This window comes from Phalacrocorax aristotelis, chromosome 9, assembly GCF_949628215.1.
Source record: "Phalacrocorax aristotelis chromosome 9, bGulAri2.1, whole genome shotgun sequence".
Lineage (NCBI taxonomy): Eukaryota > Metazoa > Chordata > Aves > Suliformes > Phalacrocoracidae > Phalacrocorax > Phalacrocorax aristotelis.
This window is the reverse complement of record NC_134284.1, coordinates 34,873,386-34,889,668: the sequence shown is the minus strand read 5'-3', so window position 1 is coordinate 34,889,668 and position 16,283 is coordinate 34,873,386. Positions and strand designations below refer to the sequence as shown.

The window sequence follows — 16,283 nt, the reverse complement described above, 5'->3', positions numbered from 1 at the left end:
ATCCGATTATCTGCAAAAATGACCTCGCAGCAAAAAACCTAAGTGTCAAATTTGTAAGCTTCAAAGTACTCAAGGACAAGCTTCAGAAAACAGCTCAGTATCAGTCGGGAGCCTGACAACACGCACTACATTTCCCTTATCTTGGTTTCTCAAGAAAAACCACCAGTCAACACAGCTTGTAAAGCTAAACATCATTCTTGCAGAAGAAAACAGGTCAGTAATTGGAAGCCAGGACATTCCACCTCTGTATTATACCACAGACAATCTGACCAGAAAGTTTTAAAGTGTGAAATTTAGACTCCGGCATGCAGAGACATGACCCTACTTGAATCTTTGTTACACTGCAGAATAGAAACGGGGCAACCCTTTTTTGAACAACTTCAAAATTCAATTATCAAATAGTATTTCATCTTTGCAGGAGGATAAAAGATCTTTTCTGAGGATTAAAAAGATGAAAGCCTGCCCGCAGCATAGGTAACATCTTTGCATACACTTTAGAATAGATCTCCATTTATTCTTTCGAGGTATGCTTTATCTTCGTAATTGATCTTGGACGTTAGTAGATGCTCCATGAAGTTACAAATTAGAACAGAATCATACGTACATCTATCCATTAACTCGGGAGAACGCAAACTGAACAGGTATCGGTCCTTCTTATCCCTTCTCCTACCAGCAATATGGTTTGCTTCTCAGCTCTATCTTCACCCCGATTTACCAAGGGCACACACACAGAAGTAGGATCTCATCCCTTATATGGAGAGCAGTCAGCAAGTACCAGCATGTTCCAATGCGGGGGGAACAGCTATTCCATAAATCTGAAACATGTTCTGGACAACAGCAGAGTTTACACAGACCACAAGAATTACAGGAATTAACCCCTTTTTGTTTACAGCATTTACCAAGAGATCTAGTGTAGATCCAGTAAGGGGGTATCACAGCAGTGCCACGATCCCGCTCGAAGTACTAAGACACAAACCATGAACATTTGGAAACATTTTGCATGTTCTAAATATAAGAGGAGATTCTCCTTTTATGTTTAAGTTCTCCTAATTAGGAAGAGCTGATTAAACAACTTATCTGGAAAGCCAGTAATGTAAACAAATGCCTGTTTTCTGAAGCAGAGGTGTCACCTTCCTGCTCTTAGAGGGTTGATTTTAATTTTTTTATGATCGTTCATCAACCAAGGTAAACATGTCAGGCAGGAGAGCTTTAATTCACCAAGGCTAGATGGATTTTTCCAGAGATCCATGCTGAAGCATGGTCTTCTACATTGTCCGCACACCTTTCTCTGTTATCGTTTCATTGCATTTATAGTAGTGCTGTTTCTGTCATCTTCGTTCCTACCCATTCCCTCCGCTCCTCTTTCCTTTTTCTTTGCATTGTTTTTTCCCCTTCATAATTATTCCTAAATCCATAACCCCAACATACAGGCCTAGCTCCCAACTCCTTCCCCATTGCACCAGGGACTGGGGAAACAAGCAACAGCCCGAGTGCTATTATTTGGGAGAAGAATATTCTCTCCCCCCTCAGAAGTTCAGAAAGGGACGTCTGGGTGGTTTCCACGTCTCCGAGCCACTGGCTGAGGCTGTCTGCTGGTGTGGGCTGATGTTGTCACATCTGTTTACAGAGAACACCCATATTCACCCACACCACAGCCTGATTTTTTTTTTTTAAACAAAAGTTTAGATTCTGCAGCTTCCACATGTGTCACACAGATCATAAATACCTCAGCCAGAGGCAGCTCAGAGGCCATATATCTGACACTTCTATTCCAGAGTTTTAAAATCTCAGCAATGACCTTTTAGCGTTTCATTTGGAGATTATTCCCTTTCATCACAACGCTTCTCTCTTCACTTCTCCTGAATTAGTTTCAGATACAGATCTAATCTAAGCTCTGGTATTCCTAGGCCTCACCAAGTTTATTTTATGCCGCTCTTTTTCCTCCCGATAGGCTCCTCGTGCATAAATATACATAGAGATACATATTTATATGAACGCACGCAGACATATACACATTTAACAACGGTAAGCAGAAGACAGCTGGATCCTCTGCAAACCAAGAGAAAACCTCCCTGTGCCTGAGAAACACTTGGGACCTAAAAATCAAAGGCAGTTACTTACCTTCGAGAAGAATGTGACTGATGTCATTTGTGTGAAACCACAAATATTTATTTTTAATGAAAAAATACTTAAAGTGTGCCACAGTGTCCATATATTCATTTGAATAGTAGTACAAAGATATGTATTTCTGAGAAAAAGTCTTAACACTGTAGAAAATAAATGTGGTTCTTAAATTATGCCAAAAGAAACCAGTAAAAAAGTAATGTTTTATACACTGGAATAAAATGAAACAATTCAAGATAATAATAAATTATAATTACAGTATTTCAAATATTTGCTTCATGCTTTTTTTCAGCATTAGTTTCTAAATGTGTCACGTATAATACGCCCTCAGAAGCCAGCAGTCAGAATGGTCTTTCAATGGTACTATGGATATAGGATGTGGAGCTGAATAAAGTCCTAGAAAAATGACACCACCGTTTGTTATTTACTGAGACATAAAACATCAGAACATGGCAGTTTTAGGTTTGTATCTAACATACATTTTTGTTAATGGAAATTAATTTAGTGTTTGGGTTTTTTTTTTTTTAAATCAACTAATCTTTTATAGTTTAATGAACTAAACAGCAATTATGGTCATTAACAAGTATGTCACCCAAGCGCACTGCACACCGTGCTTACGGGATGCTACACGTTGTTTTGGCTTTTTATACAAAGTTAACCAGAATTTGGAATTGTTTCAGGTCTAATTAAGCACTGCAAAGTGTTTAAAACGATAAAGTGCTTTTAAATACAAATCATTGTTGCTCTTTAGAAATAGGAAAAAATCCAAACATGCACTTAAACCTGAAACCTCCATGCCGTACGTACTGCAGTTCAACAGCAAAACATCTGTTTTTGTGCCATTTGTTTTAAAATTTCCTTTCCCATCCCGCCCCATCCCCAGCCAAAAATTCAAATAGCGTCTAAATTGGATTTGTCAGTCTCTTCTTGGTCGTGTTTGTACATGAAGGTTAGAAGGAAAAGAGCAATATCCAGGGATGACCAATAGGCAGTGTGTGACGTGACCGCGGACCAGTATCTGCTCTCCACGAGACCTTCCCTGAGCTCGAAATCAATCCTGTGCTCCAGTTCCACTGGAAATTGAACAGGAAACAAAAACGCTGTTAGAGTTGTATGTCAGCAGAAGGAAAAACGCCAGCATGTTTTTCCATCAGCTTTGGGTTCTGATTCTACTTGCTGTACATAAAATACACACAATATCGCTGTGTTTACATTTAACAGCACGCTCACCTAAGTCAACTGTGATTTTTAACTGTATGTACATACATTTTTATGCACATGCGTTTAGCACAAACCTGACCCAAGTGTGGACCAAACCCTAAACCTAAAGCTTGGAAAAAGCTTAAAAAAATGCCAGCAGTTGTTTTCCTTATAGTAACTATATAAATACATTTATTTATGCTCCTTATGATACCTACAGAGAGCTATTCAGCAAAAGCTGAGGCCCCATTAGGAAACACTGCGTTTCAGAAGGTGGATGCTCAGAACTTTCTGAAATAAATGGACTTCTCACATCTTCAGTGGCTCTACAAGGAGGCTACACCCAATATTATAAGCCCTTCCTGAAAACCAGCCGTCCCTAACACAGCACTAGCTCTTTTCATTTCCAGATTATTCCAAATATATTTCAGCAGTTATCCTTTCATTTCAATGGCTGCTTTGATTAATACCACATTCAAAGCAATTTTCACTGCATGTTTAACTGGGCCAACGGCTAACCTATTGTTAGGGCATTTCAGCGGTTAGAAAATCTCTACAAGGAGCAATAGAATAAAAAGGACAAAACTAAAAGCCTGCTTAGCTACAAAAGCCAAAACCCCATATTGAGTAAAAAATGCAACCATTTATCAAAGCCAGTTTCAAGGAATTTTAATTCTTGGCTCCAAAAGCGCATAAAGGGAGCATCGCCCAAGCGCTGCCTTGGCAGTCGTGGCACAGTGGCACTCGGGGAACGGCACGCCTTCCTCTTCTCACGGGAGCATTGCAAACGCAGCAAGGAGAGGGAATCGGAGCCTTCAAATACCAGGAGACAACCGCAGCCGTTTCCACCAAGATGCGTATATTCAAAACGCAGTCGCCCTGCAGGAAGGACGCCCCAAACGACTCTGTCTCCCTCTGACAGAGGCCGTTACAGGAGCTTGGGAGGCAGCCAAACCCCACCACAAGTGTGCGGCCGCCCTCAGAAGCAGATACTTTGGCGGCGGATTGCATCATTCAGCTTGCAGCCTCGCTGGCCTCTGCTCCGCGTTCTCCTTCTATGGAGCAGGGACGGGCTTTCAGCAGAGAGGGATGCAGGAACCGTGCAGACAGCCCTGGATGTGCCAACCCCCCGCCCTGAAAAGACTTCATCAGCAGCTCCACAATATTCGCTGTCATGCCACTCTATTTTCCTCAAGTTTAAAACAAAGTCTTTGTCTTCAGACACCGACTCAGGTTATCTGCTGAAATTAGCAGTGATGAACAGACAGCAACATATCATGTGGACGTTATCACAAGATACAACATCCTTGTGACTCCTTAGATTGCAAAAACCCCCGCCTTGCAACAGTGCCAACGAGAAGTTAAGAAATAAAATAAAATACAAATTTCTGTGAAGGAAGTACCTATACTTTTCCAAAAAAACCCAGCTGTTAAAATGGCACTTTCTGTTCTGGGTAGTTCAGATCAGGACAAGGGCAGCTTCTGTTTCCAGTCGTACATGCCTTTAAAGCTAGATCGTTTCAGAACTGCAAATGTATGGGGAAATTTAAAGAATTCCATTTTATGATAAACGATGAGTGGGATTCTCTGCAGCAATTATATTGCTTTTCCTCGTGGGAGTCTAGGAACGACTGACATGCAGAGCACATTAGCCGAAACTCGTACGTGCATATGTACGTGCAAGCGGTGTACGTGTATGTGCAAACACATATACAGATAAACCTCCTTTAGAAGGCAAAAAGATAAAAGGGAGAACAAAGAGTCAGTCCTTGGACAGTCTTTAGAGATTCAAAAAGCAGGAATGGATTCAGTATTTATCACTTTCAAGCAAACAAAATCAGATAGTGGCATATGTTGTTATGGTATTTCCAGCCTCCCACACATACAGACGCAGCCCACTAAAGGTCTTGTTTCCACGGGGTTTGTCAAGCGGACTCATCACTAACCTGGGGGTTCGAGAAAGCCCGAGCTGCTGTGCGGGAAAGGCGGCGTCCCAACAGTGGTGGCCTTCTTGTCATCCCCCTCGGCTCCATCTTTTCCCGCCTCGAGTGTCTGTGAGGTGGTTGTGCTCGATCGACCAAATCTCGAAAAAAGCATGCCGCCGAGGCCCTTCCCAATACTCGCAGCTCCTGCGAGTGGCATGGAGGGAAAAAAACCAAGCACAATGGCAGCTAAATCAAACCGCAAATTAAAGTCACCGTAGCACCCATCAATTAGAATTGAGTGGTGGGCAAAGGAAAACACTCTTCATGCTTTCCTAGGGTGGGAACATCTTATCTGACTTAAGTGCACACTGTTTACTGTGAGACTAATCTAGTGTACGAGCAAAGGCTGTAATTTGGAAGCCGTAGTCAGGGGAACAGAAATACATGAGAACACTTCTGCAGCAAGAAATCTGGTACTTTTAAGGATACGTTGTAATTCCTCTTTCACAAAGCGTCTAAGATTAAAACAAAAATGCTTTCTAACAATGTTGGTACCTTCTGCACATAAGAATCCCACCAGGACCTTTAAGACACTCCTCCCATTCAGGGTCCTTATGATGGCATAATCCTTACAGACATTTAGAAACGCTATACCATCCTTTGAAAGGACTGTTTTGGTTGCTCAGGAAGAGGGGTGTAAAAGTTAAGAACATTTCTGTGATGTTTTCTCCCGACTTTGCTGCCACCTTATGGAGGTGACAGTAAAGTTACTACAGTAACACGGCAAAAAGCAACCCTGCTTTGAAATACCGCCTACTTCTACTTACGGACTAAACTGGTTTTATACACTTTTCTTATTTGATTGGGAAGATTCCTGGCACTAGGTCACGTTAGCCTTCTTCCAAATCCCGCATAGAAAGCTAAAGAAAAGCCTTGAGTCAACAAAAATTGCAAGTACATGCCCAGATATAAGCTCCAGTGAAAGTGAATTTAAGCTCAGTTAAACCAGGGCTTATTTTGAATCAGAAAGCCAGAAGGGGACAGAGTTCATATTAAACCAGCCTGAACTTCCTATTGTAAAATCATGAGTTAAATGGAACTGTAACAGTGTACATAGAGTGGTTTTTCTCCTATTTGCCAATACTAGAAAATAGTCACAAAACAAGCTTCAGTTTATTTGTTTTTCCACGAAGTAGAGTGGAAACTTTTAAATCACCAGGATGTTACTTCAATAAGGCAGAAAACAATAAGGCAGCAATAGCATAAACTCCCTGACCCACGTCCTCTCCCCACAAGCCTTGACTCCAGTGTACGTAAACTGTCCTTTCTTCAAAGTAAATGTCAGATGGGATTAAAAAAAGCTGTACACCTGCACAGAACAAACTGGAACGGCCAGGAATAGCTTTGCTGATGGTTGCACCTCACATAGAGAAGCTCTAAAAGAACGTCCTATATTAAAAGAAAAAAAGGACATAAAGAACAATTACCTAATATACTCGCTTTGCCTATGTTTGTTATAGACTCCCCGTAGTGGCGTCGAACCATGACCGGTGAAGTAGTTGGGCTCGGTACAGCTGAAACACTTTCACTATCAGTAACTGAGGTAGGTTCTTTTGTTGGGTTGAGAAAACTTGGCTTCATATGCTCATAAGGTAGAGGGTTTGCAGTGTTGTACCAGTGGATCTGGACTGGCGAAATGTTGCTGTAGTGTTTCAGAATTAAAGGTTCTAATCTATAGGCCTGCAAGAGTAATTCAGAAAAGAAAATCCTGACTGTCAAGACTGAAAAATCGCATTCCCTTCCCATAGAGAAACCTCTCCAACCTCAAATCCAAAGTATCTGTACCAAGTGAAGCCTAGAAGGTGACAGAATGGTGGCGTTAAGTTCTGATTTGCTTTTATTTTCACAGCCCGGAAGATATATTAGCTGCCGAGTCGCTTGTGCACTCACGCGCACACGTTTCCCTGCAACACTTCTACTATATGTTGTTACCAACGCACAAGTCACTTAACAGATGTTTGTCGTTATGCATTGACAGAGCAAACTTTATATACAGTTAAACTGATTCTGCACAATACGACAGAGGGAGGAAGTGGCTGCGTCAACGGTTTGTTTGATGACTCTTCATTGATCCCTGTGCAAACCATGAATTGGCGTGCTTATTAAAAAAATAATTTTCTATTGATTCTTCATTTTTCTTTGTTTACTTAAATAGAAAAGCATTCTGCACTTTATCTTAAAACTAAGTAAAGTTACTGTTTGCAGAGGGGGACCACAGACCGCAGCCTGACCAATTGTCCTAGACGTCCCAGGAATATTCTGGTTTTGGAGCAGCTGGAGCTGAACAAGATCTTGTGATGAGCAGAACCAGCATATTTGGACCGAAATCTGAATAGACTCAGATTCAGGCAGAGATTAAAAGCAAAAGTATCCCCAAATAACCGTTCTACAATAAACATGAAATCCCAAATCAAGCTTGCATCAAAGAAGCTGCCAAGGTGAGTCAGATCAAAGGTCCAGCATCCTGCCTTTGATAGCAGCAAATACTGGCTGCCTCTGGAAGAGTATTTGGAGAGGGCAGAGCTATATCCAAAATGCCCTCCCAAGCACTATCCCACTAACAATGTTATCCTGGACCCCTTGGTTAAAAAAACCAGTTCCTTTATTTTTCTACAGTATCTTGTAAACTGCCTGTGAAGCCTTTTTTAAGAGCAGTAGTACCTTTGGACAGATGATGTTTAATCAAGTTAAACACAAGTTGACTGAGGAGGATTCTTCCTTATGCCTTTGCCAAAAAACCCCAGAGTAACCTTGAATCTTATGCTTATTAACATGAAGAGAGAGGCAAAGTATATGGTATTTAAGGCAATTATTTGAAGAAACCGTTATTCTACAGTTACAAAACCCAAGACATTTTACAATAATCGTCAACAAACAGTCATGTGCTGGAACATACTTGTGTTGATTCACACGCTTTGAAGACCCCACGTTATCACACAGCTGATGATTTTAAAAAATAGTCAGGTTAAAGCTTACAACTGCAATTAAAACTCACCACTGGATCTGTTGGATGAAAAATATTTAGCAAGCGGTTACATATTGTTCTGGGCAGAATATGATCTTGACTACCGCTGTTTCCTGGACGGATGCCACGCAATGCCAAAAACACTGCTAATGGAGATCCCATACAGAAGAAATTCTCAACCTAAGGAGAGATTTCATCCATGTTAATAAGGATGGAAATAATGTTTTCTAATATGGCTGGATTTGATTCCTCTCATTCAATGGATTTCTCACTTACTACATGACTCCCTCAGTTGAATTAATTAGTCAAAATGAAGACGACTACTATAACATACATACTATAACAGGAAGGTTAAGTTTCTCATTTCCCTTCGCTGTCAGAGTTACATGTTGTGGTGCTACATAGTTGGAAAACTGAAAAACAAGTCAGATATTTGAACTGAAAGAAGTCTACCAACACTGGAAAGGATGGAGCACGAAGAATTTGGAAGACACTAAGGAAATGTGATGAGTTTCACAGGACTGAAGTCTGATTTCTCGTGAAACTTCCCAAAGCTTACCACACCTCCTTAATCTTACCCTAACCAAGTGCTCCATGATTTGTGTTGCTACGCACACCCATGAAGTAGAAATGGAAGCTACACTGAGTATCAGAGACAACCTAGGGAATATTAAGAGTAGTCACACACACACACAGAGGCTGTTATGTACAACCTCTTAAAAACACGTAGTGTTAAGTGAACAGGATGCTGCTGGTCAAAAGCGCCACCGTGTCACACGTTAGGAACCACTACCCAGGACACTGAGCTACTCTCGCACTGTCCAAAGCTACCGTGACTTTGCTCGAAAAGTACCACCCCTAACACTGAGAGGCAACTGGGTAAGCCCGAACTGCAGCCGCTAACCCATCTGACAAAGGTCACTGAACATGCATCAGCGGTAACGACTTTTGGTCACTACCAACCTGGGCCGGGATTCAACAGTGACCTAGAGGTGAATGGTTTCGCATCCCATTACCAATCCTCAGACAACGTCTCCTAGAAACTTTAAATGTAAAACTCTTGTCATCAAAAATATTTTCATAAGTCAAAATTACTTTTCAGCCTTGTGCTGGCTTTGGCTGGGGCAGAGTTAATTTTCTCCACAGTAGCTAGTAGGGGGCTGTGTTTTGGATTTGTGCTGGAAACAGCCTTGATAACACAGGGGTGTTTTAGTTGCTGCTGAGCAGGGCTTGCACAGAGCCAAGGCCTTTTCTGCCCCTCACCCCACCCCACCTGCGAGGTGCTGGGGGGGCACAAGGGGTTGGGAGGGGACACAGCTGGGACAGCTGACCCCAGCTGACCCCAGGGATGTCCCACACCATATGGCGTCATGCTCAGCGTATAGAGCTGGGGGAGGAAGGGGGGAACATTCGGAGCGATGGTGTTTGTCTTCCCAAGTCACCGTTAGGCGTGATGGAGCCCTGCTTTCCTGGGGATGGCTAAACCTGCCTGCCCGTGGGAAGGAGGGAATGAAATCCTTGTGTTGTTTTGCTTTGCTTGTGCATGCAAGCCACATGCTTTCCCTATTAAACTGTCTTTATCTCAACCCACGGGTTTCCTCACTTTTATCCTTCCGATTCTCTCCCGCTTCCCACCAGGGGGAGCGAGTGAGTGGCTGGATGGGGCTGAGTTGCTGGCTGGGGTTAAACCACGAGAAACCTTTAGAATATTTTCTTATAAGACAAATGTTACCATTTTCAGACCTTCACTGCAACTTTCCCAATAGTCGTGCCCAGTCTGCAGGGCACAACTGAACAACTCCTAGTGTGCTGCTACTTATCCAGCAAGAGAAACTGCAGCATTCTTGCTAAATGCGTGTGGAGGGTGCTCGGACTCCCATGTGCCTTCACTGTATGTCAGCACATGGAGCGAGGGTGTAAAAATAATGGTCCGTTTCATCTATCAGATTCCAGCACTGCACAAAACATTCCTCCTCCTCTGGCTTGGCCCTGGTACCCCACCTCTTCCTTCCAAAAGAATGTGCAAGTCCCAATTCAATGGGAAAAAAAATCTAGGTCTTCAGCAAAGCTATTCAATGTCATACGCTGCAAAGCGCTGTTCTGCCATCTATATTCTTTCTCTAGTCTAGTGCAAAGCTGCTCTCCTTTCTTATAGTCAAGCTTCACAGAGACCCTTGCATTTCTGCAGTTTGGACAAAAAGCCTTCTCATCTTCAAATACAATAGAAACAGATATTCACAGTGCAATCCTTTAAACTGAATAAGTAACCTTTAACCCTGTCCATCTAATATCTCTGTATCGAGCGCCTGGAGTACGCAATTATAGTCTTTCTGCTTTTTAAAGAAATCATAAAGTGACTGCCAGCTTACACTTGCGAGCAGATGGTTAAAAGATGTTTTCATGAATTCACCTTAGGCCACCACAGACTAGGCAAAGATGTCAAAGGTAGTTTCAGTGGTTACATGGTGCATGGCTTTTGTTCCATTGTTTCTATTGATAAACACAGGATTAACAGTGTCCACAGACAGATGCTTTCTTCTTGGAGGGCACTGTCATTTGCTACTTATTTTCTTACAAGCACAAGCCTTTCAACAGTCTTCCAGCTCTGGAAATGCTTACAAAGACAAAGTACCAGTTGGTGGGTACCTTAACGGGTGGCACTAGACCAATATCAAAGCAGTGAACACTAAAAATTGAAACTAAGTCTTCCAGAAATAAAGACCTTTAAATTGCAGCCATTCGACTCTCAGGACCATTGCAAAGTGGCTGAAGAAGAGACTGCCATGCCATGAAACCTACTGCGAATAGAGGACTAAAATCTTTCTAGAAAACATGTATTAATTCTGGTGTTTCTCCTAGAAGCAGGAGTGGGGCACTTCACATATACTCCTGTAAATGTTTAACAACAGAGAGGAAATGTTTAAGAACATGACCTTTAAGGACAGCACTTTTCTCCTGGGTATGATTCATAAACAGAAGACTTAATGAATTTATATGTATTTAAGCAGAAGCTGAGCCAAACAGTCATCCATTCAACTTAAGACTGCAGTATTTTCTGAATTAAAAAAAAAGCTGAATGAGCCAACAGAAGTGAGGCAGTGCAGCTCTTTTATGCATAGGGGAGCGTGTGGGACAAATGAACGTGTTTAGTGGTGAGGTTAAAACAGAAGACATGGAAGGTGATTACAATTTATGTTTCTGTGCTGCCTTTCAGCCTGGAGGATCCCAAACATCCTCCCAGAATGAGGAAATACAGACCTCTGCAGCAGCCTCCACCCGTTCCTGCACCTGGGAACATTCTGCAGCCTTAGCAGACAAAGGGAACAGAGACTTATACCAGTTTTACACAGGGGATTTAAGTGGGCGGTTGCGTGTTGAGCTACTACAGCACATTTCTGCGTTCAGTTTAAAGGCCGCCTCCTCTTGGATAAGGCTGCTCATCAGCATCCCATTAACCTCTCATTATTCTTGTATATTTGGTAAATCACTAACATAAATAATTTGCGATAGTTATCACCATTGACATCGCTATCAGATGATGCTATGTAGAAACCACAAGGTCAAGTACAAGCTGGAGCTTGTTCCAGAAGAGTTTCTGTAACCCTGGGTGAATAAGAAGTGCTAAGGAATCCTGAAGCACTTTGGGCCAGCACATTGATGAGTCCAGATTTAAATGAATTTCCATCCCAGTATTACGGAGCAACTGAGGTACGTCCTGCCCTCCTCTTCCCTACTGTGACTGAAAATCATCCTACAACATGGTTATTTTCATGCACTGGAGTCAAAGAGGTAGGTATTGCACCATTCCCCATGTTTTCATGTTTTTCAGCCCCTTTAGTCTTTAACTCTGATTCCTCTTACATAGCTAGTGGGCAGAAGGCTGTGCTACTAAGCTTTACATTTACAATGGGGTGTTTGCTTTGATTTTAACCCACGCAAGTCCTAATGATTTAGCAGTTTATTCAATTGTGCCACCTGAGCAGAAGTAAAGGAGAGAACCATAAAGATACCTCACCCTCAAGTTCTCATTCTGGTGGCTTGTCCAATACATTATTAGAGTCCAAGACACTCCATATCTTCAAGGTTTTTTTCCTCCCCAAAGGGTCAGTTAAACACAGATAATTTTCTCTAATATTAAATACCAGCCAAGTTAGTGGCTGTATTTATTCTCACACTTGTCTTGCCAAAAGCTACCTTTGTGCTTGCTCAACATCAAGCAAGCTTAACTCTGCTTCATGTAGGACCAGTGACTTTCTGTCATCCTGGGAAGCTTAATTTGTTTCAATCCATAAAAGAGGCAACACATTGAGAATGACTAGCCTTTTTCATTACAGCTGTACATGCCCATTTTGTCACGTAACACAGCCTAAGGAGATCAGTGACCAAAGACTCCGGTCTCCTGTGTCACACAGACCAAAGTAATTTGTGGATCATGAACTTGTACTTAAAAAGCAACTCATGATCAAACCGGAGCTCTAGTCTGCCATGAAGAGCCAAGGTGGTGACAGCTGGTACCTACAAAGCAGTTAGTTCTCTTTCAACAAGCTAGTCACCCTCGGTAAGATGGACTGGCTTGCTGATGAGCAATCATCTTTCAGTGACAGCCTGTTGAAATCCTCCTTTGGCAGAAGCACTTTGCCATCACGTTCATGGAAAGCCTCTCTCTTCCCCCGGAGCTCTGTCTCAGGCACGGCACTCAAGTAGTGGGAATCACTAGTGTAAAGCTTCTCAGAAACAAAACATCTTTCTTTCAGTAAGGGTAAGAAAAAAGATGTACTGCAATGGAAAATTACCTAGCAGTAATTTGGATTGATACAGTCCTCTTTTTCTTTCCCCTTTTGTTTCCCCTCCTTTCCTGCTCCCTCTAAAAAGCATCTGTTCAAAGATCTTTAATTTAAACACAACTAAGTGAAGAATAATCTTTCACAGAGCTGGAGGAGTAACAGCCTGACACCAGTTTCCTTGACGGTAGAGAAAATAGCTTGATATATGCTTTAAGCAGTGATGAAAAGGAGAAGGATACAACAAACTGAATTATGGTTAGTTTCCTCTTTTTTATGGCTCAAGATTGACCTTGGCTTCTGGGAGTCCTTCTGAACTCAGAAGGAAAGAAAAACAGCAAGTTAAGAAACAACTATCTATTTGCTTCTCATCTATCATGTCATATTTTTATGGTTTAATATTTCAGGATATAGTCAAGCAACCAGAAAGTACTGCACATCCCACCAAGAAGTCAGAAAATGCCTTTCCCAATGATATGAAATCGTAAGCAATTTATACAGCCAATTAGCAAGCAATCTATTTCAAGAGACTAAAAGTAACTTGTGCTAACTATCAAACCAGTGTAATTTGGAAGGAAAATCCACTGCTGGAGGAAATTCAATCAGATTTGCTCCGAGATGTGACATGTTAAAAGTAGTCCCCAAGGAAAATGGATTAGGCAACAAAGTAGAAGTGAAACTGTTTAAGATACGTGATTGATGTAATTTGCCAAACGGCTTTTACCTCCCCACATAGTTGTATGTGTGTGTGTAATATACTAACAATCTATATACAGTTTTATATATTTACATATAAACATATATATTTGTAATGAACAGTAATATATGAATACAGAGACGTGTTTACACACACATACACACTTCAACCAATACATTAAAACTATTCTATCAAAATCATGTCAGAAGTAGAATAACTCATGTTGCAGATGTATTTTTACAGCAAGTAGAACATCCAGGAAAAAACCCTTGAACATACATACCTTAAATTTTAAGACAGGTGGTTTTGATATGGTGGATGCCTTTAACCCATGTAACCTCTCTTCTATCTCTCTCAACCTAGAAAATAGAGATCTTTCTGAGATCCAATAAAAAAATGTAGGCTTAACCCCTCTGATCCAAACAGGCATTCCTGTGGTGTCCAACAGTTTTGTCTGCTGGGAAGAGAGAGCGATGGCATCAGTATTTCTTGGAGGCAGTCCAATTGATTAAGAATCAATGTATGTGAAATCCTGTTTCTCTCACCACAGAAGGAATCAGTCAAGCCATGACAGTTTCTGTGTTCACCACCCCAAGCATCTGCCCACCCTGCTTCCTTAGGAGCAGATGACTCACCTCCTGTTTCCTTGGTGTTTTAGCAACCAAATCACCTGGTTTTTTTTGTTTGGTTTTTTTTTTTTTTTTTTTAAAAAAAAACTGATCCACAGGAAACTCCATGGCCCAAGTATTACGGGGTTCTGTATTGCAGTGGAATATCTGGAGGACCATGTCCCACCCTTTCAATTATCATTGAAAAAGGTTGTTTACCTGTTCTTCTCGCTAGCCTGAATTAAAAAAGCAGCTACAATATAAAGCACCTCACACAGACTGGTAAAACTGTCCAGCCCCAACACTAGAGCATTATGCCCTCTTTAGAGCAGGAAAACACCATCTCCTCAAGTTCCACAAAAGCATTATGGAAAAGTTATGTTAGGCTTAACCTCTGCCACCCTGGTTAAAGCAGCAAGTCTGAAGCTGAACCTTCCCAAGGAGCAGTACTTTCAAAAAATTTGTATGCTTTAATGAGAATGACTCAGGCTTAAAAAAGAAGGCATGCAGAACTCCTGACACTTGTGAACCACTGTCGAAGGGTTCCAATACACAACCTCACATGCTGTATGTTTGTTATTGTACAATGCAGAATATTTATACATGCTATGACACGCCCTGCTCAGGCATAAGCATGTCCAGAAATCCACTGTGTGTTCGCCATCCTTCAAACACTAGAAATCCAAAAGTTGTAGAATGTCAGTAGTTTATTTTCTGTCATTTCAGATGGAATTGCACTGAGATGGCTCACGAAATGGAGAGCTGCTCTATCTATACAGTACCAGTGTCAAATCATACTTGGGTTACCATGGATGTTAACCTGAAGCATTTCAGAGGATGCCTAAGGAGCTGGAGAGTGGGTGTGAAAATGGTATTTTTTCCCTGATCATACGCTACCGATGTGCCTGAAGGGTCATCTTACCACTGGACAACTTCATTAGGTTTCTTACTTCCCTTCTCTCAGAAAGACTGCACTTTATCCGGCCCTGCAGCTGACAGACATGTCCTGTACCAGTCCCTGATTACACAAATACTGATTTCAGGCACTGCGGGAGATCTGATGCTATATTAATGCTTCCAAAGTACCCCCAATACTAAGATAGGTTTCAAGAAGGAACCAAAAAGAACTGTGATCATGATTTTTCCTCACCTCCCACTGGAAATATTGAAGCTCAAGCTACTATATTTAGATTCTCTATCTATGGGTGTCTCACACCACCTCAATATCCAGGTTTGAACAAGGAGGTCACCTTAACACTGTGGAGACATCACGATGATCTGCAAGGTTCCCTAACACTGAGAATCCCTACCAGCACCTGCAAGGCGCTGAAACTGAGATCCTGTTTGTCACACTGGGTAGTGCTGCTTCACGCTCCCGACAACATGAACATTTCTAGGTGGCAGCAGGAAGAAGATGGTAAATGACCCACAGCAGAGTAGTAACCCCATAAACCCAACCACACCAATTACAACATCTGTATCCAGCTGGTGGAGCTCAATTTCCAAGCTGTGCCTAGGAGAACACTTCTCATTTTCCTCTAGAAGCTTAGGAATTTCACTGCTCAGGCTCTGCTCAGTCTTATAGCTCACTGCCCACCTGCAAGCTACTTTGTTGTGGTTTTCCTCAACTATCTGGAGGGCTAGTGGCCTGACTGTCTCCTCTCTTCCTGGCTATGATCTGCTCAGCGAGTGGTAGCTAGCTGCTTCGTTCTGGTACAGCGCGTAGGATGTGGATTCAGAGCCCCTATTAGCAGAGGCAGCTCCCTGTGCCTGCTCAGTCCTGTATTTAGCATTTAGCACTGCCATTCATCACCAGCAGAACATCAGCCACAAAAAGGTAACAGCCATGGTGGGTTCTGGAAACACTCAGAGGGCATCATCTAGGGATGTGGTTTTCTCCTTTAACAATCAGAAGTGGACGCA

The 16,283-nt window shown here is 42.0% G+C and overlaps 1 protein-coding gene across 2 annotated transcripts in view; it reads right to left on the bottom strand.

Annotated features, from left to right (window-relative positions):
• Positions 1-2,147: 2,147 nt before the first annotated feature.
• The window catches only part of DDHD1 (DDHD domain containing 1), a 66,370-nt gene continuing 52,234 nt past the window's right edge, over positions 2,148-16,283 (bottom strand). For both annotated transcript variants that reach the window (XM_075104345.1, XM_075104344.1), the window contains 5 exons: positions 14,036-14,111; positions 8,305-8,454; positions 6,737-6,989; positions 5,271-5,453; positions 2,148-3,197 (listed from right to left, as the gene is read on the bottom strand). In XM_075104345.1, the coding sequence (XP_074960446.1) occupies positions 3,016-3,197; positions 5,271-5,453; positions 6,737-6,989; positions 8,305-8,454; positions 14,036-14,111 (844 nt within the window). In that variant the 3' untranslated portion in view covers positions 2,148-3,015. The remainder of the gene's footprint in view (positions 3,198-5,270; positions 5,454-6,736; positions 6,990-8,304; positions 8,455-14,035; positions 14,112-16,283) is intronic.